At 39.6% G+C, this 23,468-nt stretch overlaps 2 protein-coding genes across 5 annotated transcripts in view; one reads left to right on the top strand and one right to left on the bottom strand.

Annotated features, from left to right (window-relative positions):
* Nucleotides 1-243: 243 nt before the first annotated feature.
* Nucleotides 244-14,367, bottom strand: RSRC2 (arginine and serine rich coiled-coil 2). Of its 4 annotated transcripts, none has more exons than XM_017814262.1 (10): nt 14,231-14,367; nt 11,237-11,396; nt 10,645-10,688; nt 7,896-8,086; nt 6,825-6,968; nt 3,340-3,462; nt 3,163-3,242; nt 2,318-2,550; nt 1,468-1,557; nt 244-888 (listed from the first exon to the last, which is right to left on the bottom strand). In XM_017814262.1, exons 1-10 carry the CDS (start codon nt 14,234-14,236, stop codon nt 709-711), a joined length of 1,251 nt encoding a protein of 416 aa, XP_017669751.1. In that variant the 5' UTR covers nt 14,237-14,367; the 3' UTR covers nt 244-708. The 4 variants fall into 4 exon arrangements, with proteins under 4 accessions (XP_017669751.1, XP_017669753.1, XP_017669752.1 ...); XM_017814264.1 differs by having other exon boundaries at nt 7,896-8,108; XM_017814263.1 differs by lacking the exon at nt 14,231-14,367 and adding an exon at nt 13,922-13,945.
* Nucleotides 14,368-14,557: 190 nt separating this feature from the next.
* KNTC1 (kinetochore associated 1) overlaps nt 14,558-23,468 on the top strand; it is a 35,215-nt gene continuing 26,304 nt past the window's right edge. Inside the window, exons 1-18 of the mRNA XM_017814196.1 lie at nt 14,558-14,576; nt 15,141-15,278; nt 15,380-15,503; nt 15,906-16,021; nt 16,326-16,398; nt 17,004-17,081; nt 17,574-17,608; nt 17,820-17,930; nt 18,838-18,931; nt 19,275-19,327; nt 19,592-19,704; nt 20,212-20,266; nt 21,410-21,508; nt 22,052-22,095; nt 22,208-22,273; nt 22,376-22,451; nt 22,856-22,981; nt 23,074-23,163. Coding sequence (XP_017669685.1) covers nt 15,147-15,278; nt 15,380-15,503; nt 15,906-16,021; nt 16,326-16,398; nt 17,004-17,081; nt 17,574-17,608; nt 17,820-17,930; nt 18,838-18,931; nt 19,275-19,327; nt 19,592-19,704; nt 20,212-20,266; nt 21,410-21,508; nt 22,052-22,095; nt 22,208-22,273; nt 22,376-22,451; nt 22,856-22,981; nt 23,074-23,163 — 1,485 coding nt within the window. The 5' untranslated portion in view covers nt 14,558-14,576; nt 15,141-15,146. The remainder of the gene's footprint in view (nt 14,577-15,140; nt 15,279-15,379; nt 15,504-15,905; nt 16,022-16,325; nt 16,399-17,003; nt 17,082-17,573; nt 17,609-17,819; nt 17,931-18,837; nt 18,932-19,274; nt 19,328-19,591; nt 19,705-20,211; nt 20,267-21,409; nt 21,509-22,051; nt 22,096-22,207; nt 22,274-22,375; nt 22,452-22,855; nt 22,982-23,073; nt 23,164-23,468) is intronic.

Below are 23,468 nucleotides of genomic sequence, written 5' to 3' on the forward strand. Positions count from 1 at the left end.
CAAACGAACGGAGGACTCGCTCCCGCTTTTGTTACCGGTTTTCCTTCTCTTCTGAGGGGTGCAGACAAAGACTGGGCAGGAGCTGCGCGACTATTTTCAAGTAGATTGTCCTACACTAAAGTCCCACACTGCAAATCTTATTTTGCCCACTTCAAAATAACCAAAGCAAAACTGACAATCCTTAGATTTTCCAGACCTCTCTTGGAGATTGGTCCACAATACAAATTAACATAAAGTAAGACCTTAGAGAAAAAAAATGTCTTTATTATTAACCAGTTTTTCTGCACTGGATTATGTGCCTATTGGCCCAGACTGCTAAATAACATCTACACAATGTTTCTTTTCATGTTTCAAGAATTGAAAATAACTGTACAAGGTTAAAGTACAAAAGTACACAAGACAGTGGACACGAAATATCCATATATGAGTTTATCCCATCTGCTGCTTGTTTGAAAAGTAGAACTTTTAACTAAAAAATACTGTCCTTCTCTAGTTCTGTCAAGTTTAATGGAAGTGGGCATAACCTGATTACAACACTAACACCAGTATCACTAATCTGATATTTACAAAAAAAAAATCGTATTTTTCAATAAATTAAAGTCAATGCAACACCCATGCTAGCTTTTTGGTGAACAAGGACCCAACATGTGAACAAGAACCTTCCACAGTCCCAAACTTCAAAACTGTTTTATGTTTTGTTATCCTTTTTCAAACTGCATCCATTCCTCTCATGGAAGATGTGAACCCCAATCCCATTCCTCGCTGTGTGTGAGTCTGTGATCTGGCCATTTCATACTGTGCATCCAGATTTCTGAACACCTCCTCCTGCTGCTTCAGTGTTTTGTAACTCTCCTCATCCACGGAGCTGCATCCAGCTTCATCCTCGCTCTGCAAACAGGGAGAACACAGACATCAGCTCTGGGGGTTCAGAGGCTGCGTCTCCTAAACATGACTGTTCCTAATAATTATTTCAACAGTAAAGAAAAATTAAATTTAAATAAAATCCATTTTTAATAAAAATTAGATTAGTAAGAATTCAAGCATTCGAGTTGATTTATTCAAGCATATTGAAATTTATTTGAATTTATTGCAGCAACATTCTATTCTCTGTCAAGGAACAGAGAATAGAACTTTACCCAGTTCCTTTTTCTAATTAATTTAAATAAACGTCTCCAATTAACTCATCTGTGCAAAGAAATGCTGCTTATCAGATTATGAATATTGCTTACAGCCACAACTGTTGTTCCAGACCACAACAGTTGTTCTGTTAGCCAGAAACATAATGATATATTCTACAATTTTAATTGAATCAGATCTAGATGCTACTTCTGAATTTAATAAATACCTAAAGTTCATAACTACATCATGTAGTATTAGGTACCCTTATCAGTTAAGGCAGACTTGAAAATAAATAGAGAAATCACTATACTACAATGAATACACTTGATTACATTCAGAATTCTTTACCTTTATGCCCATCAGTTTTCTGAACTTGACATTTTGGTCCTTGTTTCCAAAATTTAGTTTTTCCCATATTTCTGCAGATTGTGACTTATCCTGTACAGGGTAAAAAAAAAAAAAGAAAAGATGTATCAACTTTCAGGCAAGTTTCCATTAATATCACAATACAGTAGCAAGCAAAGAAGGTGTTAAAAATGAGCCCATTTTGAAGCACAACTGGAAGTAAAAGGTTTCCAAGTGTGACATTCCTGCAGTATCCTCACAGGAACACTGACAGGGAAGTCTCCCTAACCACAGTGTCAAAACCAGAGGCATGTTCCTTCCTTGGGCACACTGTACTTCTTTCCAAAGGTCTGGAAACCTTGTCAGAATTCCTGCTTGAAGTGAATTATGGAAAACCAAATTTGCTTATTGCGATTATATACAGCACAATTCAGGAAGAACTGCCTGGAAGGCATTCAGGGTTGTTCTTCCCTCCCTCCTGTCTCCCATCAATGCCATAGGAACCAGTTTCAGTTTCTCCCATCTTATGGAACAGCCTGTGACAAGCTAAGGGAGCTTGTTATGTAACTGATGCATGGTGGTACCTCACCTAAACAAACACTTCTGTACCAGCACAGAGTCAAAAGGCAAAACCAGAAATAGTTTCTCAATTTTTCCCATAGTATCAGCAGGCAACTGATATCAAGAGTCCAACTCTCGATTTTAAAATTTTACCTTAGGCTGCTGTTAAAACAGGGAAACTTCCTGACAGGTATGAGAGTAACTTTGCTGGAAATAACATTAATAAGAATCTTTAAACTGCATGCAAGATCCTTCCAAACATGTTCATGAAGGCAAAAAAAGCCAACATTACCCCTTCCTTTTTGCCTTGCCAAAGCATCTTCCGCTTTTTCTCTTGCTCAGCAAATTTCATGGGGTTCACTGCTGCTGGGTTGTAATAGCTGGGGACAGCTATTCCAGTCTCTGCCAGGGCCTTGGCCTGGAGTGCTGCCATCTGAGCTGCCATTGCAATCTGAGGAGTCACTTGTGTTCCCGACGCCAGGAGAGCAGCGACGTTAATGACGGAGCCCCCGGTGGCTGCAGCCGCTGGAGAAAAGGGACTTGCTATGAATAAGTTTGGACTTTGAGGAAAGAAACCCAACCACCAACCACCCCCCCAAACCAAACAAAAAAAGCCTAACTCCCCAAATGCTTCCCTTCAACGGAAATAAGTTGAAAATGCACAAATGACAAATGCACGATCAACTAATGTTGTTTGTAAATTAAGAAATACATCTCCAGTAGTTTTAGTAAACCACAAGTGAAACTAATGTACCCCAGGGTTCTAAATAGCCCTGAGCAGACAACAGCCTTCAAACTCTGATGCACAAAGGGTCCAATGACCATCACAAATCATGAACAGGCCTAACTACACAACATTTCCGTTGTACACTCAGGAAGTGATAAGAAAATCCTGATCATTTTTCTTGGGGTTTTACGTTTCTTATTTTTGGTTTGGTTTTGTTTTTTTCAAACATTTCTTCCTTCTGGTTGTTGTTCTTGTATATGGACCAAGTTAAGATTATACCAAGACAATCTGCACCTTTGTTGGACAGGACTGTAACACTCAGCTCATAATAACATACTCTCAATAAGCCTATTCTTACTATCTTTCACTCACACTCCTGTTAATGAATAATATAAATACACATGAACTACCTGCAGCCATTTCCTGTTGCTTCTGTTTTTCAACCATTTCCTTCTCTCTCTGTTCTTGCAGTTTCTTTGCTCTTTCCAGTCTAGAAGTACATGAAAATAAAAATATTTAGACATGCAAAAATCAACATCGGGAGCTTATTTATGTCACATATCAATAAAATCCTAACAATTCCTGACCTCCTGGCTAATGCCTCCTGTGCATCCATAGCTGTGTTCCGTCCCCGGAAGGGCGGTGGGCTGGGACTCCGGCTGTGACTCCTGCTGAACCTTCGGGGCTTCTCAATTCTCTTCTTTCTCTCCCTGTAACCAAATTTTACAGTTGCTAAACCAATCAAAGTACATATGGAGCTTAACATTTCATAAAGGATTTGATCACGACACTAAAAGTTTGCTTAGTGATTAATTTGGAGAGCTCTCAAGAGCTTTCACAGGGATTATGTTAGGACAGTGTAACAGCCAAACTCTCCTTGCAACACAGAGCTAAAACTCAAGATTTCCAACTGTAACAGAATGCCTAATTCTGGACATTCTAATTTCTAATTCTAATTTCTGGTAAAGTCAATTGCAAGAGAACTTAAAAATAATCAAGTTAGATGAATGCTTTAAAACCACGAGACATAAAAGCATATTAATAATGAGCATTTTGAAGAGGTCCAGGTTAATAATTTCCCTAAGTACTATTCCAGTTCTTATCACTGTCCCCTCTGCAAGCTCTTCCCTAAATGTGCTTTGGACAGCTGTCTGAAGGAGGCTGCCACACTGAATGTGAATGTGAGACCTGCTTTAAATATGTGATTTGCTCCTGAGAAGACCAGATTGTGCAGAGAACTATGAACATGAATTATCTGGAACCTGACCATCAGAAAAGCACCCAGTTAAAATGTATTTTTAAGCAAAATACCAAAATATTCGGTTCAATTCTCCTTGAATAGCCTTCTCCCCACCTCATCCCAAGCAGGAGTCATTCTCAGGACATATACACTTCATCCCATCTAAACAACAGCCACTCAAAATACACACATAAAGTACTATTAGAGCAGTTCTCTGTGCCAGGATCATCTGACTCATCTGAGTTAAGGGCTAACTGGAGGTAACAGAATGACAACAGCAACCTTACATGGCAGTCAGGTACTCTCTTGCTTCTGTTTGCACCTTGGGCAGCATCTACAAACACCATGAAGTTACAAAAAGATCCTTGTTTACATGACAAATCTGGTAGAATACAAAGGAGGCAAGACTTATCTTTTCAGAGAAGATGACAAGATGCAGATTCAGGCACTGGGAAGTGACAGATCTGCATTCCTGAGATAAGATGTAATGCATGTTTCAAAGATACCTTCATTTTCCCGTGCTGACTACTGTAGTTTGGGTCTTGTCTTTGGTCTGATGCTTTATTGCACTGGTAAACATCAAGGAAATAAGTATTTGAGCTTTTGTATTTAAGTATTTCCATTTGAAACAAGCAGATGGTGTCATGTTTTCCACCTAGCATTTAGTTAGAGCCATAGCATGAAAGAACTGCCACGAGGGTCTACACAGAAAGATTAGTTTAAATGCCAGTGAGGACTCAGATCACCTGAAAACCTGAGTTTGAGATTATGCAAAGAACCATCAAGAGAAGGTCAAGCTCTACTGTTTGCAAATGCTTCTGTCACACAAAAAACACTGCATTTCAGGAGTGAGGGAATTTATGTTGAGATGCTTTCCACATCATGTTTATCTGGCTTGTGGAGAGTTTTCCTTGAAGTTTGCTCATAATTCTTTTTCCAAAAGCTTCACCCGAGCCCAGAACTTGACAAAGTGTTCCACCTACTGTTAAAAAAACCCTCTTATGCCTCACTTACTGGAATTCTCTAGGATTTGCAAGACAAAAATAGTACTTCAAAGGATTCTTGAGACTATCCAACAAGGCCTGTTTCCAGCTGAAGAAATTCCTAAGCTGTGACTATCTCTTACTTTCTCTTCCCACATTTGATGTTCTGTTTCAGGTAATTTGAATTCCACTGCAGCAGCAAAAATCTATTCTGGGCTGTGAAGTTGTGAAGTTTTCATGGAGCCATTAAACACAATGTTCAAAGTGACTTTTAAAAACAGTCAGTGCACATTACCTACAATAACTGGAAAGAACAGGGAGCTGAAGCCTTGCACAACATGCTGAAGGTGGCTTAAATCCCACTAAATATAAGTAATGTGTACCAACTGCAGACCCAGCTCTACTCACCCCAAAGCTGGAAGTTTGGTAGAAAGTGAATGTCAAAATAAAATACGACACAGGCCACGTAATTCAACTACTTCTTCAAAAAGACAAGTCTTCTCAACAGTTTCCCAAGTGATGTTGTAGCATCACACGAGTGTGAGAGATTGTTAAGTCTCCAGTGATCCACTGTAATGCTGAGTAGTCACAACCAAGTTCTACCTCCTTTAAATATGCAATTTAAAACACTACTACATGAACTGGAACACTGTCAACGCTTCCTTGGGAGCTCTGGAGGGTCACTGATTTGCATTCAAACTACTTCCAATGAGTAGGAGGGAAAAACCAGATCTGTAGTAGTCATTCAGTCATATTTCAGCTTAGTCATTCAGAAAATCCTACAGGGCATTATGAATGCAAAGGTACACACAGACAGACTCAGAACTCTACACCACAATACTGATTTATCAGCACTGGAAAACATTTCCTTCTATTCAGTGCTGAAAACCTCAACCCTAGCATATGCCAGGTGAGGTATGGATGTCAGCTCTGTCAAACAGACCCACAACAAGCAAATATGTGTCTAGCTGAGTGTTTCAATCTGTGCTTCTACAATTTAAGGAAGAAACGGAAGCACCCAAGATAGGGAGAAAAATTAACATCATAAATATTCTCAAGTTGAACTTGACAAAGAGGAGTTAATCATTAACATGGAAGAGTACATTCAGATAAGAAATAGTCCACCTGATTCAAAATTCACCTGAACATCACACTCACTGTGCCACTTCACAGAAAACTTAAGTCAACTTTGTGGAGCTGATCAGGATTAGCTTCTGATCGTTGTATCTGCTCTGACAGCCTGTGACTCCCAGTTAAACTTTCCTTTTCTGATATATATATATATATATATATACACACCCAAACTAGAGGGATAAATACAGCAGTACACCAACCACATTACTGTTGTATCCAACACAGGAAAGGGTCAGCTGTATCTTATCCTTCAGTGTTTACCACTCAAATACTATTTCAAATAGGATATTGAAATGCTAAGTTCAGTTGTGATATAAGAAACCAAGAAGAGCTTGAGCTGTGGCAATTATTACTACTCAAAATACTATTTACTTTCCTTCTTTACTATTTACTTTCCTTACTTTATGAGCCAAAAGTTCTAAAATGATATTTTATAAGGTATCTCCAAAATAACTAGTTAAGCATTTTTAATTGCTGACAAGAAATCATGCTATGAAAAGCTGGAGTCTGAGCTATCCAGGACAAATATTTCTGTAAGAGCATGTGAACACCCAGCCCTTCACCCACTGTATCAGCACAGCTGAGAAAAAGCCAAACACGTTCGGCTGCACTGAACAGACAGGAACTGGCAAATCCACCACTCTGCAGTACATCAGCCCCCCGGAGAATGTCCAACCAAACGCACCACTGAGCACAGAGGGAAGGTAACACTCACCTGCTTCTACTCCTAGTTCTGCTTTTACTTCTGCTCCTATGTCTGTGTCTGGATCTGGATCTAGACCGGGATCTGATCCGCCGTTTCCTCTCTCTGCTGCGGGATCGGGATTTTTTCCTATCGCGGCTTCTACTGCGGTGACGTCTGAAACACACGACCCAAATTCTTACAGGTGTTCCCAGCTTTAACTGCAACTTCTGCTTAAGGACTGACACACAGGTCTGTCACCACAGGGCAAAATGCATCAGGGCAGGGTGGGGAGACTGCAAACTACACATGCAAGAGTTCGTGCCTAGAGCACATGGGGAAAGAACCGAAAGCTCCCACCGGCCACAACAGGGGAACTACACAGTTTGTGTCAACAATCATACTCCAATATTGCTATTTGTAACTGTTCACTAAAGTGTACATCTCAAAACAAATACAAAGCCAAACTAATCTGATGCAGGAGCCTTAAATTTGAGGCAACAAAACTCTGCTCCTCCCCATGGTATTTTAAGACAGGAAGAGATGCCCAAACTTCAGCTTGTGAGTCACATCATCAGCCCATCATTAGCTGAAGCTTGTTCCCTGACATCCTGTTTGCTGCAGATCCCTCTGCTAAAAGCAGAGCTGGCCAAAAGTTCTGCTGGCAGCAACCTGTTTGTCCCAGGGAATTCTCCTGTCCTTGGAGTGTGCTGGGTGGGCTACCAGGCAAGGAGGACTGGCCAGCACTGCCCCTGGAAAGCTCGTGATTTAAGAGGTAAAGAGCCATGACACTGCTCAGGTGCATTTGCTTTCCTGTCACTGACAACAGGGTACGTTTAGGAGGCTCTGTTAGTAGTTTCTATACCAAGTATAAACATGAGACATCCCCTATACAAAGCCTTGGAGATACTTTGTACTTCTACTCAGAATCAATCTGCAAAAAAACAGCAGCAAATGCACCCAATGAGAACTGAAACAAGCAGCCCAAACCGACGCTTTAAACCAGGTCAGGGACGGATTTGAGCTGTACTTCACAAGCCTACACTAATTCCAACCACTGCTTTTGCAAATGCACTTCCAGAATAATCCCATGTACCAACTTACCTTTCCCGAGACCTGGATCTGGAATGACTCCTCCCTCTGGATGACTTTCTCTCCTTGCGTTTATGTCTCTCCTCACCATTTTCAGATGAATTTAGGCTCTCTCTGCCCTTGTCAGAAGAATGTTCTTTGTCATTGTGGTCTTCAGATTTGTGCTTCTTGGAGGACTTCTCTTTGGATTCATGTCTTCTTGCCTGTTTTAAGAAGAAGTTGGTTCTTTCAGGAAAATAGTGCAACAAAGAGAGTTAGTATGGGTATCAGAAGATAAAAATGATAAGTTGTGATGCAACATTAGTAACCTTAGGAGTGTGACTCAATCATGAGTGATGGCTGCTTTGCCTAATGCCACCAACTACCCAAAGCTGTAAATGCATCCTAGAATTTTTCCCCCTTTTCCCTCCTCCCCACTGTCTATAAAGGATTTCTAGAGCATCCATCAAGGTATCTTTACAGTGTTTCCATGTAAGAGTTCACAGCATTGGAACAAAAACAACTATCGTTTTCAGTTACTGTCTCCATTCCAAGCACATAATAAGTTCCTATCTTTAAGAACCTAACAATGTATGAATATGCATACATATAAACACTCACAGTTGCAGTGAATATTTAATACTTGCCTAACCCTTCCATACAGAAAGTTCCTTAAATCCATACATAGTTGCAGACATACTATTTTGCTTTTAGAACGAAAAAATATCTATTCATCATCAGGTAATTAATTTTTAGAGCAAAGCTCTTTTCAGTCAGCAAGTAACTTCCAAGAGTTTTTAAAAAGCAAAATATTAAGTTACATGGTTGACATCCCATTTTTGTATTTAAGCTAACACGCATCACTCAGACTTCCCCCAGCAGTTTTAAATTACAGCTATGCTGCTCCACTACACCGCAATTTCTTCCTGCAGTGCCTCTTAAAAAAATAGATTCCTTTTTATAGCTGCAATGCCAAAAATATTTAGCAAGGTCAGGCCAGATTTTTGCCAGTGTCTTCCTTAGAGACTAAGTCGTGACATCAACACCCTTTCTTAATATATCCAGTTTATTCTGAAATCTTCCTACAAAAAAGCACAGCCCACTTAAGTCTTATGCTTAAATAATGTTCTGTTTCAAGTCACAAATTAAGCATGATACATTCATTTTAGATAAACCCCAATTATTCAAAAGTTTTGGGTTTTTTTATAACTCATCTAAACCTATTAACTCCTCATAAAACCTTTGCTACAATCACAACTCTCTCTCAAAAGAAGTCTGGAGAAGATGCTATAATTAGCTTATATCCACTTGTCCAAGTCTTTCTGACTCCTTATTAATACCCACTTATAAATGTTCTTCAGGTAAACAAGAACATTAGGTATTTTTTCCCGCTTTTACAGTGTTTTATTCTCAAGTCCTTTAATAGTACATAAAAACACATCTGCAGGTTACCTGTACACTAACTTTAAGTATATATTTACATAAGTAGTTGTTCTGATACACATATTAAGAATTACTGATATTCAGTATTTAGTCTACAGACAAAGCTTAACCTTGCAAATGAGTGACAACAGCACACCTACTGTGGGACATCATTTCTCATCTGTTCACTCTGTGAAACTTAGAAGCTGCTGTGTAAGATCAGATCCAACAACATGGCAAAACACTGCACAGGATTTTAAGTGCTTTTTAATCATTAAAGAGATGCTTAGAAATTTCTCTTTTAAATCCCATCTTTCAGACACACACTTAGTAATAAACCACCACTACATCCCATAAGGATTTAAGATATTTTTAAGGGAAATATGAGTTTGAATGACTAATAGTTACCTTATCATGAAGTAGGCTTATAATTTTGCTATCTGAGTCTGCAGCGTCTTCAGTTCAGTCTCTTCGCGCATTAGCACGCTGAGTATGATTTATTATAGAAATGTTATCATGTGAGCTGGACAAGAGATTATTCAATTTCACAAAAACTCGCCTAGATTTTGCTTTTCTTTCCTCCTTTATTTTTTTTTTTTTTAACAGAGCTTCCATTGGAATGAGGGAAGGAGAAGTTCCTGACCCGGGTTAGAAGTTAAAGTCCCTCATCTGTCCCCACATGGCTTAAGCTTCTTTGTGACTATTTGGATGCTCCTGGTTTGCTTGTCTAATCTCTTCTCTGGTGTGTGAGCCAGTTATTTTTAAGGTGTTATTGATGCTGTCTCTTCTCACTCCCCTCTATACACACACTTTTATTTAAGAGACAGCCTTCTGAAATTTTTGCTGCTTCTGTCCCATTTCCAGCTGACTCAGCTTGTCTGTCAAGTTACGACAGTTTTCACAGCTAAAAGATGCAATAATCAGAGCTCAGTCAGGTGGGGAAATATTTTTAATAGCCTTAAGTAGATGGGTATGTTTTATTGAAAGTCCTGAACATTGGCCAGGAACAAAGCCACCCAAGGCTTTTGGATAATGGAAGCTCTGTGAAAGTCATCAAGAACACCATTCTACTTCTCCACATGAACTCTTTCTTTTGGCTGTTTCCACAAAAATAAAAAAAAAGAAAGAAATTAAGTTACTAGTTTCTGAAAGCATTTTTCTATCAAACTATTACCTTGTCAACATGATGGCTGCAATCATGCTTCACTATGAAAGGCTCTCCATATCCATTTTTAAGCTTTAAGTTCTCAATTTCTTGTACTTACCATAAAGTCATTTCTATAGGTTTACACATATGTGCATTACTACAAGATACTTTTTACGATGTACAATTACCTAAACACTACAAAGTGCTAATTACCTCTTTGCTTCTGCTCCGGCTTCTGTGTTTTCTTCCTTCGGTATCTGGAGAAGAAAACATTTACTGTCATTTACCAGGTTAAAGAGGAGATCACCTGGCTATGATCTTTCTAGTTCCTTTCAGTTATTCTACCCCCCAAAGTCAAGAGTTAGAAAACAAACAGCACTATTTGAGTATCTACTCTGCAAACTCTGATAGTCCCAGTTCTTTGCATTTACTTAAGCTGGGACAGTGACAAACTAACCCAAGTGCTACTCCAGTCACATTCTTTTGCCAGGTACCCTTATTTTTGTTCCAACTATGCAAAAGTATCCCAGTCTAAGCATTTATAATTAAAATCAAGACAAAATAGCATCGGTCTCCTCTTTGTGATCCAATCATGTCCCCCCTCCCCAGCCCCCTCAGCACTGACGAGAATTTTTTCCTCAGCAGTTTCAACAGAACACATTTAATACACAAAACCAAAGTTAGCAGCTCAATTTTCTTCCCCAATTCTAACAGGTTACCACAGCTAAGTCTGTCTATTTTTTCCAAAATGGCTTCAAAGAGAACTCAGTTCTCCAAGCAATTTATGCTTTAATGAAAACCATACCTGACTTCCGTCTTCTCTCCCTTGACCGCGAGCGGGATCTGGAATAATGATGCTTTGATGTTCTGGGAGAACCAGAAGAGGCATCCGATTGTTCCTTTTTCTTCTCTCTTTCTGGAGAGGATTTTTCTGGGGCTACTCCATCTCGTTCTGTGTCACTACCCTGCACAAGAGGACAGAATGTTTAAAAACCAGAAGCTCAGGGCTGAAAAACCGAGAAAAACTCCTTACTTTGTACTTCCTCTGAAGATACACCTCATTTTTTTTTCTGCAAAGACAATGCTGTGAGTAGCCGTCCCACAGTTAGGCAGCAGCTTGTAGACTTGCACTTCACTGTGTATAGATTGATTTTTTAAGACTTTAATAAAGAGAACTAATAGAGAATAACATTTTACTCTCTCACTACATTAGATTGTACTTTACTTTTTCTATGTGCTTTTGAGAGTATCAGGAAGACTAAACTGTGATGCACAGTTTTCTCTAAATGGTGTTTGCAGGTCAATCACCTTTTAACATTCCCATTACTGAGATTACTCAAGGTCACTGCTGACCAACAGATCTAACTGACCTCACAAAATCCCCACACTATTTTGAAGCATGGAATGAACTTTGAAGAGAAACAAAATTAGGTGGATTATGTTAGTGTTAGACAGCTAATTTCTAAATGAGGAAAAACCTCAACAGTATCTCTATGCAAAAATCTCTTTGTGTGTGAGCACATACAGGTCACTTACAGCTGTTCCAACAATATCACATTTTTCTTTGCTAACAAAAACAAGATGTTCCCTCCACTGATGTAGGAGGACTAAACCCAGAAACTTATCTTGTGTAGTCAAGACTACTTTGATTCCATTTAAGAGAGGTAAATGAGTTCAACTGGTGTATAGTGCACTGAAAGGAATGGAATGGAAACAGGACACCCTGAAAAGGTGAATGTGCCCCATTAATGCTTTCACAGTTTCACTGCTCTCTCGTGCTCTGATCTCATCAATGCCAGTCATAACCAAACCTTCTGAGCATCCTGTGGCTGCAGGAGATGTCACTAAGGACATTACTTGACCCAGAAATGCTGTTCATGAAGATAATTTAATGTAGCAGAAGACCTGAACTTGCAGTTTTCCACCAGCTGCAACTGATAGAACTGTTTGCAAACTGAACACGACAGCTGAAAACCTCTCAAAATTTGGGTTATATCCATTACTTTGAAAACAAAGCAGCTACTTTTCCTTAAACCTCAACAGGTTGTCATTAATATATTGTGTATTAATGGCAGAATTTCTTCATTACACGCAACAGGTTAATATTTGGATTTGTATTTCAGCTGTTCCTGTTTAATCTGGCCAGTTCTTTATTAATTTACATCTATAATAACATTTCTCTTTAAGATACAAAGCAGCTGTTCACTTCTCCATTTGCATGGTACACACAAATCTAGCTGAGCACTGACAGCTTAGGACTGAACCTGCAGCAGAGCTCTAGTCCCAGTGACACTTCTGAATACTATTAATGCCTCACACACCTTCCCAAAAACTTTAGCACATTAGATAGATAGCAGGAAGGACTCCCCTATTTGTCATCTCGATACCTGGCATTCCACACCTATCTATCATCTGTTTATCTACACCTTCCCCCCTCCCCATCTAAGGTTTCAAAAAGTCTCAGCTAGAAGAATTTTCAAAGGAATTTTAAGACGTCTACATATTTACATTTTAAAGTTACTTGAAAAGGAGAGAAACAGTTCAGAGTATAAGTTAGCTGGGATCTTAAACACATTATCCATCTGAAACTGAGCCCATTGCCACCTTTTCCAAGGCTCCCAGTCTCATTATTTGCACACAGTGCTGCACTTTAATGCCCTTGTGCTCTGCACCTGAGGGAAATCTCAGTGCAACAAAAAACAAACCAGCAATAAAAAAGCTGCCAGAGTTCAGTGAGATTATTGTCAGTTCTTAGATTGGCCACGGGCTCAGTGTTACTTTGAACAAGCCCCTTGCCTACACTTCAGAGGAACCTCAAAGATAGTGCCTTCAGTCAGTAAAAAACTACTTAATTCTTCAAGTCCTTTTACAGAAAAACATCTTAACAGGTTAAGCTATATAAGCAAACAAAAAAAAAAATCATAAAAAAGAGATTCATTTTCTCCAGAAGTTTAAGTTCTCCTCTTTCTGTTTCACCACAAATCGAAAATTTGTTTCAAATTTTCAAAACAAGAACTTTTAGCTACCAGGTTAGACATCACAAAATGCTCAAAGTCAACTTTAAAAAGTTTTATCACTTTCAAGTCTGCTTTGTTTGTTGCGTTTTTATTTTTTGCACTCAAGACTACTGAATAACCTTTGAAAAAATTAACCACTTTAAGTTTCGTAACTCTTTGGTAGCTCTTACTGATTCTTTACCTCATTAATGGGTCAAACACCTTTATACGTTACCAGGCCACATAATTTTTCTGAAAGAAAATAAAGCTGCACTCCCAAACCCTTCTCGAACATGAGGAGCAGCGGTAACTATAGCAGAGGAGCTTCTTATCGGTATTAATTATAGAAAGCGGGATGGGTGTGAACAGTTCAGGAAGTATATATAAGACCTGTGATCAAACGCAAATAGGGCAAGGAAAAAAATAAGCGAAAACCGAGCATGGCACAGGCACCAAATCGCTCCCCTCACAGGGAACCTGCGCGCCACAGTCCCCATGAGAAACACCCGTATCTCCACACCACTTCTCCCCGCAGCCAGGGGATTTCAGCTCCTCGATTTCAGGGACTCTTCTTCTCTTCCCGAGCCCGGAGCAGAAACTTCTGGAGCCCGGGATCGCGGCGGCGGGCGCAGCGCGGCTGCCCCTCCCCGAGCCCATCATGGCGCCGCAGCCCAAGGCGCGGCGGGCGCCATTTTGTGCCTCCGCGCACACGGCTCCCGACCCGGCCCTCCCCGGCTTCTCCCCCCCCGCAGCCCCTTTCCCGCTTCCCCCTCTCCCAAACCCCGCCAGCGGCCGCCGCTCACCGCCATGACCGAGCGCCCGGGGACCGCTACCGGCCCTCAGCACGTCCTCGGAGAGGCTCGACCTCGCTCGGCTGCCGCGGCAACAGCGATCGAAACAGCCCCGCCCGCCCTCAACGCAGTGCCCGGATGGAACGAGGGGCGGGGAGGGCGGGGGACCGCGGTGCCTTGTGGGCCGGGGAGGAGCGGGCGGGATCGCGAGAACGGCGCGGGCGCGTTCGCGGGAGGTTTGGCCGCCAGCGCTTCCCGTAGCACCCGTGCCGGCTCCCGCCAAATTGAAACCTGAGGGAGCGGCCGAGGGGGCACCGTGAGGGGATCGGGGGGCTCTGAGGGCACGGGGGGGTCACCGGTGAGGGAACGGGGTCCCTGAGGGCACGGGGGGTCACCGGTGAGGGAACGGGGTCCCTGAGGGCACGGGGGGTCACCGGTGAGGGAACGGGGTCCCTGATGGGGCGGGGTGTCACCGATGAGGGGATGGGGGTCCCTGTGGGCACGGGGTCCCTGTAGTCAGAGGATGGGGGATCCCTGAGGGCAGAGGGTCCCTAAGAGAAGGGGATCGGGGGCTCTGAGGACAGAGGGTCCCTGGGAGCAGAGGATGAGGGTCCCTGAGCGTGGAGGTTTTCCACCGATGAGGGGATGGGGGTCCCTGTACGTGGGGTTCTCCACAGCGTGGCAGGGAGGGCTCTGACCCTGAATTTTGTTCCCGAAACCTGTTCTCGCCAAGCTGGCTCCAGCCGGGCTGGGATCCACACTGTTTACCCTGTTCTAAACACACGCAGTTCACCGTGATGAGGCTTGTATAGTCCTTCCCCTCGGCACAGTGTCACGAGAATGAAATCACTGATTTGTCTGTGGTCGTGTAACTCTCTAAGGCTGTCTGCTCTGCAACACGTTCCCCAAATGTTTATCCCAGGGCGAGATGTGGAATGACATCGAGATCCTGGTCAGCGACGACACAGGGAGTGTGCAGCTCCCTGTGGGTTTGGGACAGGAATGTGGCACTGCATTATACCAGGTGGATACACTGCTGCAAATCACATCTTCAGAAAAGGTACAATCCACTAGAACTGTGCTTTTATTTTTCTTAAGGATCACCAGAACTTCTTTGTCGTATTTTCTAGAGTGTTACTGTAACACCCTTTCTCTTCCCAGGTCTCTGTTAACCCACAGCTCCAAGGGTGCAGCTCAAGGGATGGCAGCATTGTGGTGGTTGTTGACAGATCAGTGGCACTGCTGGACAGCACCAGGCTGTCTCTTCTGCTCCATGTTCAGTTTGGTGAGTTCATTCCTCTGGAATTCTGCTGGAAATGAAAACTGGCTTTTAAAACACATATTTGTTTTTATAGGAAAACATAGCAAGTGTCTTGCATGTCTAACTAGCCTGTAAAAGGAACTATTGTAATAAGTACCTGAGTAATAAAAAATTCTGCTTCTCAACACATTGAACTAAGTATTTCTGTACAATTTAATTAGAATGCTTCCTAACTTTTCATTGAAATGGGAATAATGGATACCAAACCCACTCCCTGTTTCCCTTTTCTGTACTTTCTTTAATCAAAATAGTTTGTTTTAAAGGAATCTGGGACACTGTATTGTCCAATTCCTGTGTTTCAAATGTGAATGTCTGTTCATAAAACCCAAATCTTAATATCTGACATTTTGCCATGGAACTTTTCAGATACTAACGTGGATGTAGTTGGTATGTGTCAAGAAAAACAATTTCTTGTGGTTGGTGAGAGAAGTGGCAATTTCCATCTTATTCACATTCCATCCAAACAAACCTTGCTAACTAAGGTACAGTAACTTTTGTGTTTGGTTTTGCTGAAAACCTTTTGTTCTCAGACTTTCTTGGGGGTTTTTTTATCTTTCCTCCAAATGTCAAAGTATAAACATTCCTGTGTTTTGAACACACATTCTAATCAAACACTAAAAGGGGCACTTTTCTTCCCATGAGTAATGAATAAGGAAAATATATTTAGGAATTGCACATATAAACAAGAACCAGTACTTCATGAAAGAAAAAGAGTTTAAATTTTGAGCTGATGATCAATATTTTCATTTTTTTAAAATAAAATACTTTATACTCTTTCTATTCTAGATTTTGGTTGAAAATTCTTCAAGAGAAAAGGCTTACTTAAAGCTCTTTATTATAAAAGATAATGCAGATGCAGGTAAGAACTGTGTGATTGTTTTTCCCCCTTGTCTGAATTCTTGTGATTTTGTTCCCCTTTATTATCTCTCAGGGAAAGAGACTGCAAAATAAATAATACAGGAAAGCATGAAGAAAAGTACATTTAATAAGTGCAATGCAAAGCAAAGCTGTACCAGATTCTTTGTCTCATTAATCATTTTACAAATGTCATAGAAAACAAAGATTCAGAACTCATTATCTCTATTTTGAGGCTGTGCTAAACATGAAAGTACTCAAAAAGAAAGAATTCCTTCTCTCTCCTATCAGACTTCAGATTTTACTATTCTCTTCCATAAGCTCCCAGCCTTGTTCTGTCACAATATGATGTATTTAACTGTGGTTTTGCCATGAAAACAGAATTTGCAGTCTGATGGCTGCATACAAAAATCATCATTTCAAACAAAACTTATTCTGCTCTTTGTTGAAGATGACGAAATTTTTGTTTAAAACAACCTGATCTACTGGTAAGATGATTTTTTTTTTTTTTTTGGTCAGTTAGTTCACTGTCCTATTTTTAAGCAAGTGTTCTCTTTACTTACTCTTGAATATTTTAAGTTTGAAATATTTGTGTTGGATTTTTTTTAGGTGTTTATCACATGTTCATTCTCACAAGCAATGGATGTTTCTGCATTATGTGTCTCCCACTTGCTAAAACACAGGAAGGTAGGATGAGCTACAAACCAATTGGGATTTCATTGGGACAGGGAGAGCTGTGTTATAAAAGCTTTTCCATGCCATTTCTAATGGAAATAAATTACTGAGTTGGGATTTTCTGTGTAATCTTAGTTTGTTTTTTAAAGGGAAACCAATACACAACTAAGTCTATAATAAAATTACTTTAGTATTTTGCCAGTAATTCTTTTATCTCAGTCACTGCTTTAGAGAACAGGATTTTAAACCATAATCTTAGCTGTACTTAAGAATACCTGGAATCATTTAAATTGTTCATGCTGTATAAATATAGTTATTAGTTAATTCTCTGTAACTCAATAATGTGATCAATAGAAACAGACACTGCCAAAGGTCCTGGGTGAAGTGTTTTTCAGCACAGTCAGGTTAGGACTAAACTGTCCCATATGATGTTTAGTGGCTTTTTTAAATTTTGAAAAAGTTTATTTAACATTGATTTTATTTTCTTATTTTCCTATTGTCTAGCAATTGAGAAGATGGACATGACTACAGCAAAGAAAGTAAGACATACCTGCAAACTGGTAACATAAGTGCAGAGTTTGTGACAAAACCTGGCACATTTCATTGACTATTTACCAGTTTATTATTCCAGCTCATAGTTGTGATTGACAGGTGGAGAAATGAGCAGTTCAAGGTTTTATCCACTGACGGTATAAACAACTTCTTTTCTTCCCCATTTGTTTGGATTCCCTTCATCTCCCGCCCCCCAAGTTACAAGGACAGATAAAGTCAACTTTCATTTCCACGGAGGAGCAGCACGGCCTGGCCTGTCAGGACTTTGTGATCAGCAACACAGTGAACAAGATCCATCTGATAATTGGGGTGAGTACTCAGGATGTGTTTGCAACACTTGTTATGTGATCAGTGGTGCTGGTTTTTGATCTGCCACAAACTTTAGCTGGTTAAAAAACCGATCAGCTTTTTGCACTGACTCTTTTGCCTTTCGTTTTCCTCACTGTCAATTTAAAGGTTATCAGTTGTGCAGCCTGTCTGTAGTTTTTTTTTTCCTCATAAGAAAATAACTTGTCATTTCAGAAATTACTTTGTTATGATGGATGAGGGGAAAATATTTTCACCCTGGTTGCATGAGCTCAGTAAATCACTGCTTCCTGGTCTGAACTGGCTGGACCATTTATAGTCTCATCCTTGAGCTCAAAGATAAAGCCAGAGTTGGAAAGAATCTTCCAATCAGCTTCCTATGCAACAAAGGCTTGCTAAAATAACAAGGTCCAATTTAGCAAAGCTTTTAAGCATAAGTTAAGTAGAGGAACTAATAAAAAAATTAAAATATAGACATATTTTGAAATGTTATTTTAGACTAGAAACAAGTTTGGTTTTTTGAAGCCTGTTGAATTCAATGTGATTTTTCTCAGCGGGTCCAGTGTAATTCCATTCAGCCTTTATGTTCTATAAGAATGGAAAGTGGAGTTTTTGAAATATTTTTTTAAAAGAACCATAAACTGTTGACTGTAACAATCACTGCAGTAAAATCAGAGTCACAGAATATGCTGAGTTGGGAGGGACCCACAAGGACCACGGAGTCCAACCCTTACCTTGAAAGGAGAAAGGAAAAAGATTAAATTAAAAATAAAGAAATAAATGTATTTTTTCTGAACATCAATATAGGAATAAAGTGTAAGTTAGTTTTGCAGCTCTAGAAGTTAAAGAGCAATTGTCAGTGGTCAGTTATCTGCTGTAGAACCCCATTTTCCTTTGCCTTCCCTCCCAGGGTAAAGGAGATCACGTGCTCTCCAAATGGGAGGTGGACACTGCCAATGCCCTGGTGTCTCTTCAAAGTTTTGCCGACTCAAGTCTGATCAAAGGTAAAAAGGATTTTTTTAGTTTGATAGACAAGTGTAGAATTCGTGTTTAATTGCAGAAAATAACAATTTTCAGTTATTTCACTGTTTTTAGTAAACACACATTTACCAAAGAGAACACTTCTTGTAAAGGTACAGCCAAAAACGGGCTTCAGAATTGCAGAGTTTAACTTAGACATGGCAGTCACAGTTCTCTTTAAGCTAAACTTTGCACAGTCCTGGGAAGTTCCATGAGATTAAACATCCATAGGCATCCAGTGCTTAGTTTTATGTTTGCATATGTTTTTGTTTCAAATACGTTTCCCAAGAAAAATAATACATTTATGTGACTATTGTTACTTTTTAGGTGCTGCAAAACTTCAAGTCCTTGACAATCTGCTGTTTGTTTTAGATACAGAGGTATGTGCAATGTTTAGTCTTTGTTTTACAGTGTTCTTGAATCAGCTTCTAAACATATTTTTAAAATAATAGCTTTAAAATAGAGTTTCTATAAAATAAATACGATTATATTTACAGAATATCTTGATCTTCCTGTTTGTTGTTTTTCTATTCTACTCCTGTTTATTCTTTAAGCTGTGGAATATATTAATAGTTTGCTCAAAAAGTAAAAAAAGTCTTCTATGAAGAAAATCTGAAATCATATCTGATTTTGTTTTAATCTAGAACATCTTAAGTGTGTGGGATGTTTATTCTCTTACTCTGATTTGGGATTGGCCTTCAATACATATTGAAGAATTTCTTCTAACTACAGAATCAGATTCTTCCCAAGTCGTGTGGTAAGTGAAGGGTTACAGCACCAATTCTGAAAAGGGAAAAGTTATCTGGAGTTACAGGAAATGCACCACAAACACTTGGTTTTCTGTGGCAGTGAATCTTTAGGAACCTCTGTTGAAATTTTTCTAGTCAGCAGTCAAATAATTGGACTGTAGGTATCCTCAGCTTTGTGTCTTAGAAAAGAAAACCTTGGTGCTTTCATATTTTTCTTGTCAATTTTCTTGCCAAGTAAGATCAAAAGACAAGACTCTTGGCTCTTTCTATTGCTCTGTGCCAGTTTAAAAAAATTAAAATCAGATCTATGTGAAAAGCTTAAAATATCAGAAGATAAATATATGACCTGTACACACTAAACCACCTATTTTTGGGTGCATTGCAGCATTTTTAAATTTACATATTTCCACAGAACACTCAATTTTCTAAAAGTCAGAAGCAAGAATATTTCATTCTTTTAACATGAGATTCATACAGCATATTTTGCTTTCTTTTATCTCTTTCTCCTCCTGTAGGGAAGGGCTTGCCAACCTTAAACTGATTGTCATGACAATACCAGATAACAGACAGGTATGATCTCTTTAGATATCTCTTTATAATCTGTGTTTCTGTCTTTTCTTCTGTTCCTCAACTGTTATGCAATTGCTCCCAGGAAACCAAAAAATAGGGAGGAGGTGAATGGCTAAATATTGGGAGCACACAGAATTCTGAGGAGCTTAAAGTCCAACCTGAAATGTGACCATCTATGTTTCAGGATATAGAATGAGGGCTATTGGGATGTGACCAGGGCAAGCTGTCCTGCTGTTTGGGATTTTCTTTATGGATTATTTGGGGTTAATTTGTTTGGGGTTTTTAATGGTGAGTAGATAAGGGAGAGCACCAAAGTTTGCTGTTGTCTTACACTCCATGAGAATTGATGGAGGCAGGTTAATCAGGACAGCCACAACTCACAGCTGAGGTGGGAAGAAGAGATTTTTTCCATCCTTGCAGGGACACAAACACTCTGCTAAGTCCAAACTTAGCAGGGGCAAAAAGCTCAGCAGCTTGAGCCTTGTCTTACTCACACACCAAAGCCAGGCTGGGTTTTTACACTTCTAAACTGCCTCTCTTGTCTCCCTTCCCCCCAAGCCTGTGGGAAAGTGCTTTTCAGTCTTTATCAACATTCTGTTATCTTCCTTGAGAGAACTGCATTTCTTTCAACGGACAGAAAACAACCCAAAGGAAACACAGAGTGTGAAAATTCCCACACTAAAACTATATTTTAGCATTCCCAGCTGCAAAGTTATCTCGAGGGAAAACAACTAAAGAAAGAAGAACACCTCCTCTTCAGATCTCCCTCTTTCAGCCCCTTCCTTCTCACCTACACCTTCAGAGATCTCTTCAGAGCAGCATCTCTGCTGCATTCAGCATCTCCCTCCAGGTGCAGCACTGAAAGAGAATGTCAGGATGAACATTACACATTTTTTTACATTAAATTAAACCTGCCTAATTATACATAATGGGCCCGGAGAGAGAGAGAGAGGCAACATCTGAAGCTTCATTAAACTTTCTCAAACTGGAGATCTGCCTTCCATAAAAACTTACAAAAATAGCCTTCCCTCTAACTGCAGCAGAATTCAGAAATGATTCTGCAAACCTCCCCCTGTCACCAGTGTAAGAAAAAAAAGTAATTCTGACTTCTTTGTTTGTTTTCTCCTTTTTTCTTTTTAATAGATGAGAAGTCTAAAATTTTTTGCCTTGCCCACTATGCAACTGCTGTATTCTCTGGAAGTATCTGTTGTTTCATCCCTTGTTCAAAGTGGGATTTGCACAGTAGGTTTAGATGATTTTCTTTTTGTTCTTTGAAGAAATATAATTCTCTTAATACATAGAAATACTGAAGAGGTACCACGTTATTCTTGTTAGATTAGAATCAACTTGTGCTAGAAATTGTGCAAGAAATATATATATTCAAAGAAAAATTTAAGTGATGTCCCCAAAGGATGGGGAGAAATACAGTATTCTATGGCAAAATGAACAGTTGAAATTTAGGCCCAGGTCTGCTGCAATATTTAACTGTACTGTCACTTGTTCTTGCTGCTTTTACAGCTAAAAACTGTGTGAAATTTTAAGCTCTCTAAGCGTAGAAAAATGCTCTGGATTTATTTGGAATTTATTTCAGTTCAGATGAGAGAATTACTTCTCTTACTGTTTAAACAGCTTCCTTAAAAAGACATTTAAAAAACCCAACAAAATTTTCTGAGAGAGAAGCAGGAGTTTGTTTCTAGATTAAGACACACTTGATTCATTACAGTTGGGCTTTCTCATGGCTGATTTCCTTTACCACCTAAGGATTTCTGTTTCTGCATGTTCCAGGATACAATTCACTTCTTGGAAGGAATTCATGAGAAGTGTCAGATGTAAGATAATATTTTGTTTCTTACCAGATCATTATTATATAAAAATGGCAATTATTAACTATGAAACAGCCCTCTGTGGAAGGAAGCTCACTGAATTCCCTCTCACCCCCAGGCCCTCTGAAGATCCAGTTTCTATAGTTGTGATGAGGAGTTTAACTGAAGCCTTACCAGAATATAGGTACAGTTTTCTGTGAAACACTATTTTATGAGCCTTTTTTTTTTTTAAATCTGTGCTTTGGCACTTCTATGGAGTGGTTTTACTTCGCTTTTTCACCCCCAGACTGAGTCGTTTGTTGCACAAACGAAAATTCACCGAGGCAGAGAACTTTGCTATTCAGTTTGGACTGGATGTTGAGGTAAGCTGCTCAATGAGAAATACATTTAAGATTAATTAGTACAACTGAATTTATGAGTAAGCTTCTTGCCCAATAGCCCAACAGAAAATATTAAAAATATTACAAATACTTGGATTGTTACTTTACAAAACTACTCGAAAACTAATTCAAAATTAGCTGACTATGAGGTGAACTATGTTTGTATTGACAATAACTAACAAACCTTGCAAGGAGAAGTGGTGTAGAAGTACATCTTCTGATCAAAATAACTGTTGCTGGATCAGGACAAGGCACATTTGCAGGAAACTGTTGCTTAAAAAAAAAACAAAGGAAGGAAAATGAACAAAAGTGTAGAGTTTGTCATTTGAGGACTGTCTGCTTAAACTTAACTGCATCAAACTGAAACTGTTTATTTTTTCAAACAGCTTGTGTACCAGGTGAAAGCAAACACTATTTTAGAGAAAATGGCTTCAGCTTCTGTTGGGAGTTATGGTCAGGAAGTCTGGCTGGAACTTGTGAAAGAAGCCAAAGAAAATTTGCAAAAAATTCAGGTTTGTTTTTATTTCTACCCTCTTTCTCTACAAAGTAATTCAAATTCTAAAGGAGCTTGGAATTCACTTCAGTTGTTTCCTCGTGCAAACAGGACAGCCAGTTTGTTGTGAATTACTGCCTAAATGCTCCGTGGCCTCTGTATGAAAGCACTCAAGAAATGCTGAACTACGCCAAAGTCAGAGTAAGGGGCTTTATTTCTTTAAATTCCTGATGATCCTTGATTCCTATTCCATCCTTCTGTACCACTTGAGAGGGGAACAGACCAGCTACAGTCAGTCAAAAAGTAAATGCATTATATATTCTATGTTACCAAACATGAAGGAGCAGCAAGACTTGTTCTTGCTGTTGCCCAAGGACCAAAAATTGCTTACAGTTTTATTTTTGCCCCAGAAAGCAGGTTCTAATTCTGAGTAGCAGTCCTTTTATGTACCTTTAAAATATTAATTTTCAAACTAAAGCTTAAAATAGGCCACCTTTATTGTTTTC

Source organism: Lepidothrix coronata, unplaced genomic scaffold (genome assembly GCF_001604755.1).
Source record: "Lepidothrix coronata isolate B3197 unplaced genomic scaffold, Lepidothrix_coronata-1.0 Scaffold44, whole genome shotgun sequence".
In the NCBI taxonomy this organism is placed as follows: domain Eukaryota; kingdom Metazoa; phylum Chordata; class Aves; order Passeriformes; family Pipridae; genus Lepidothrix; species Lepidothrix coronata.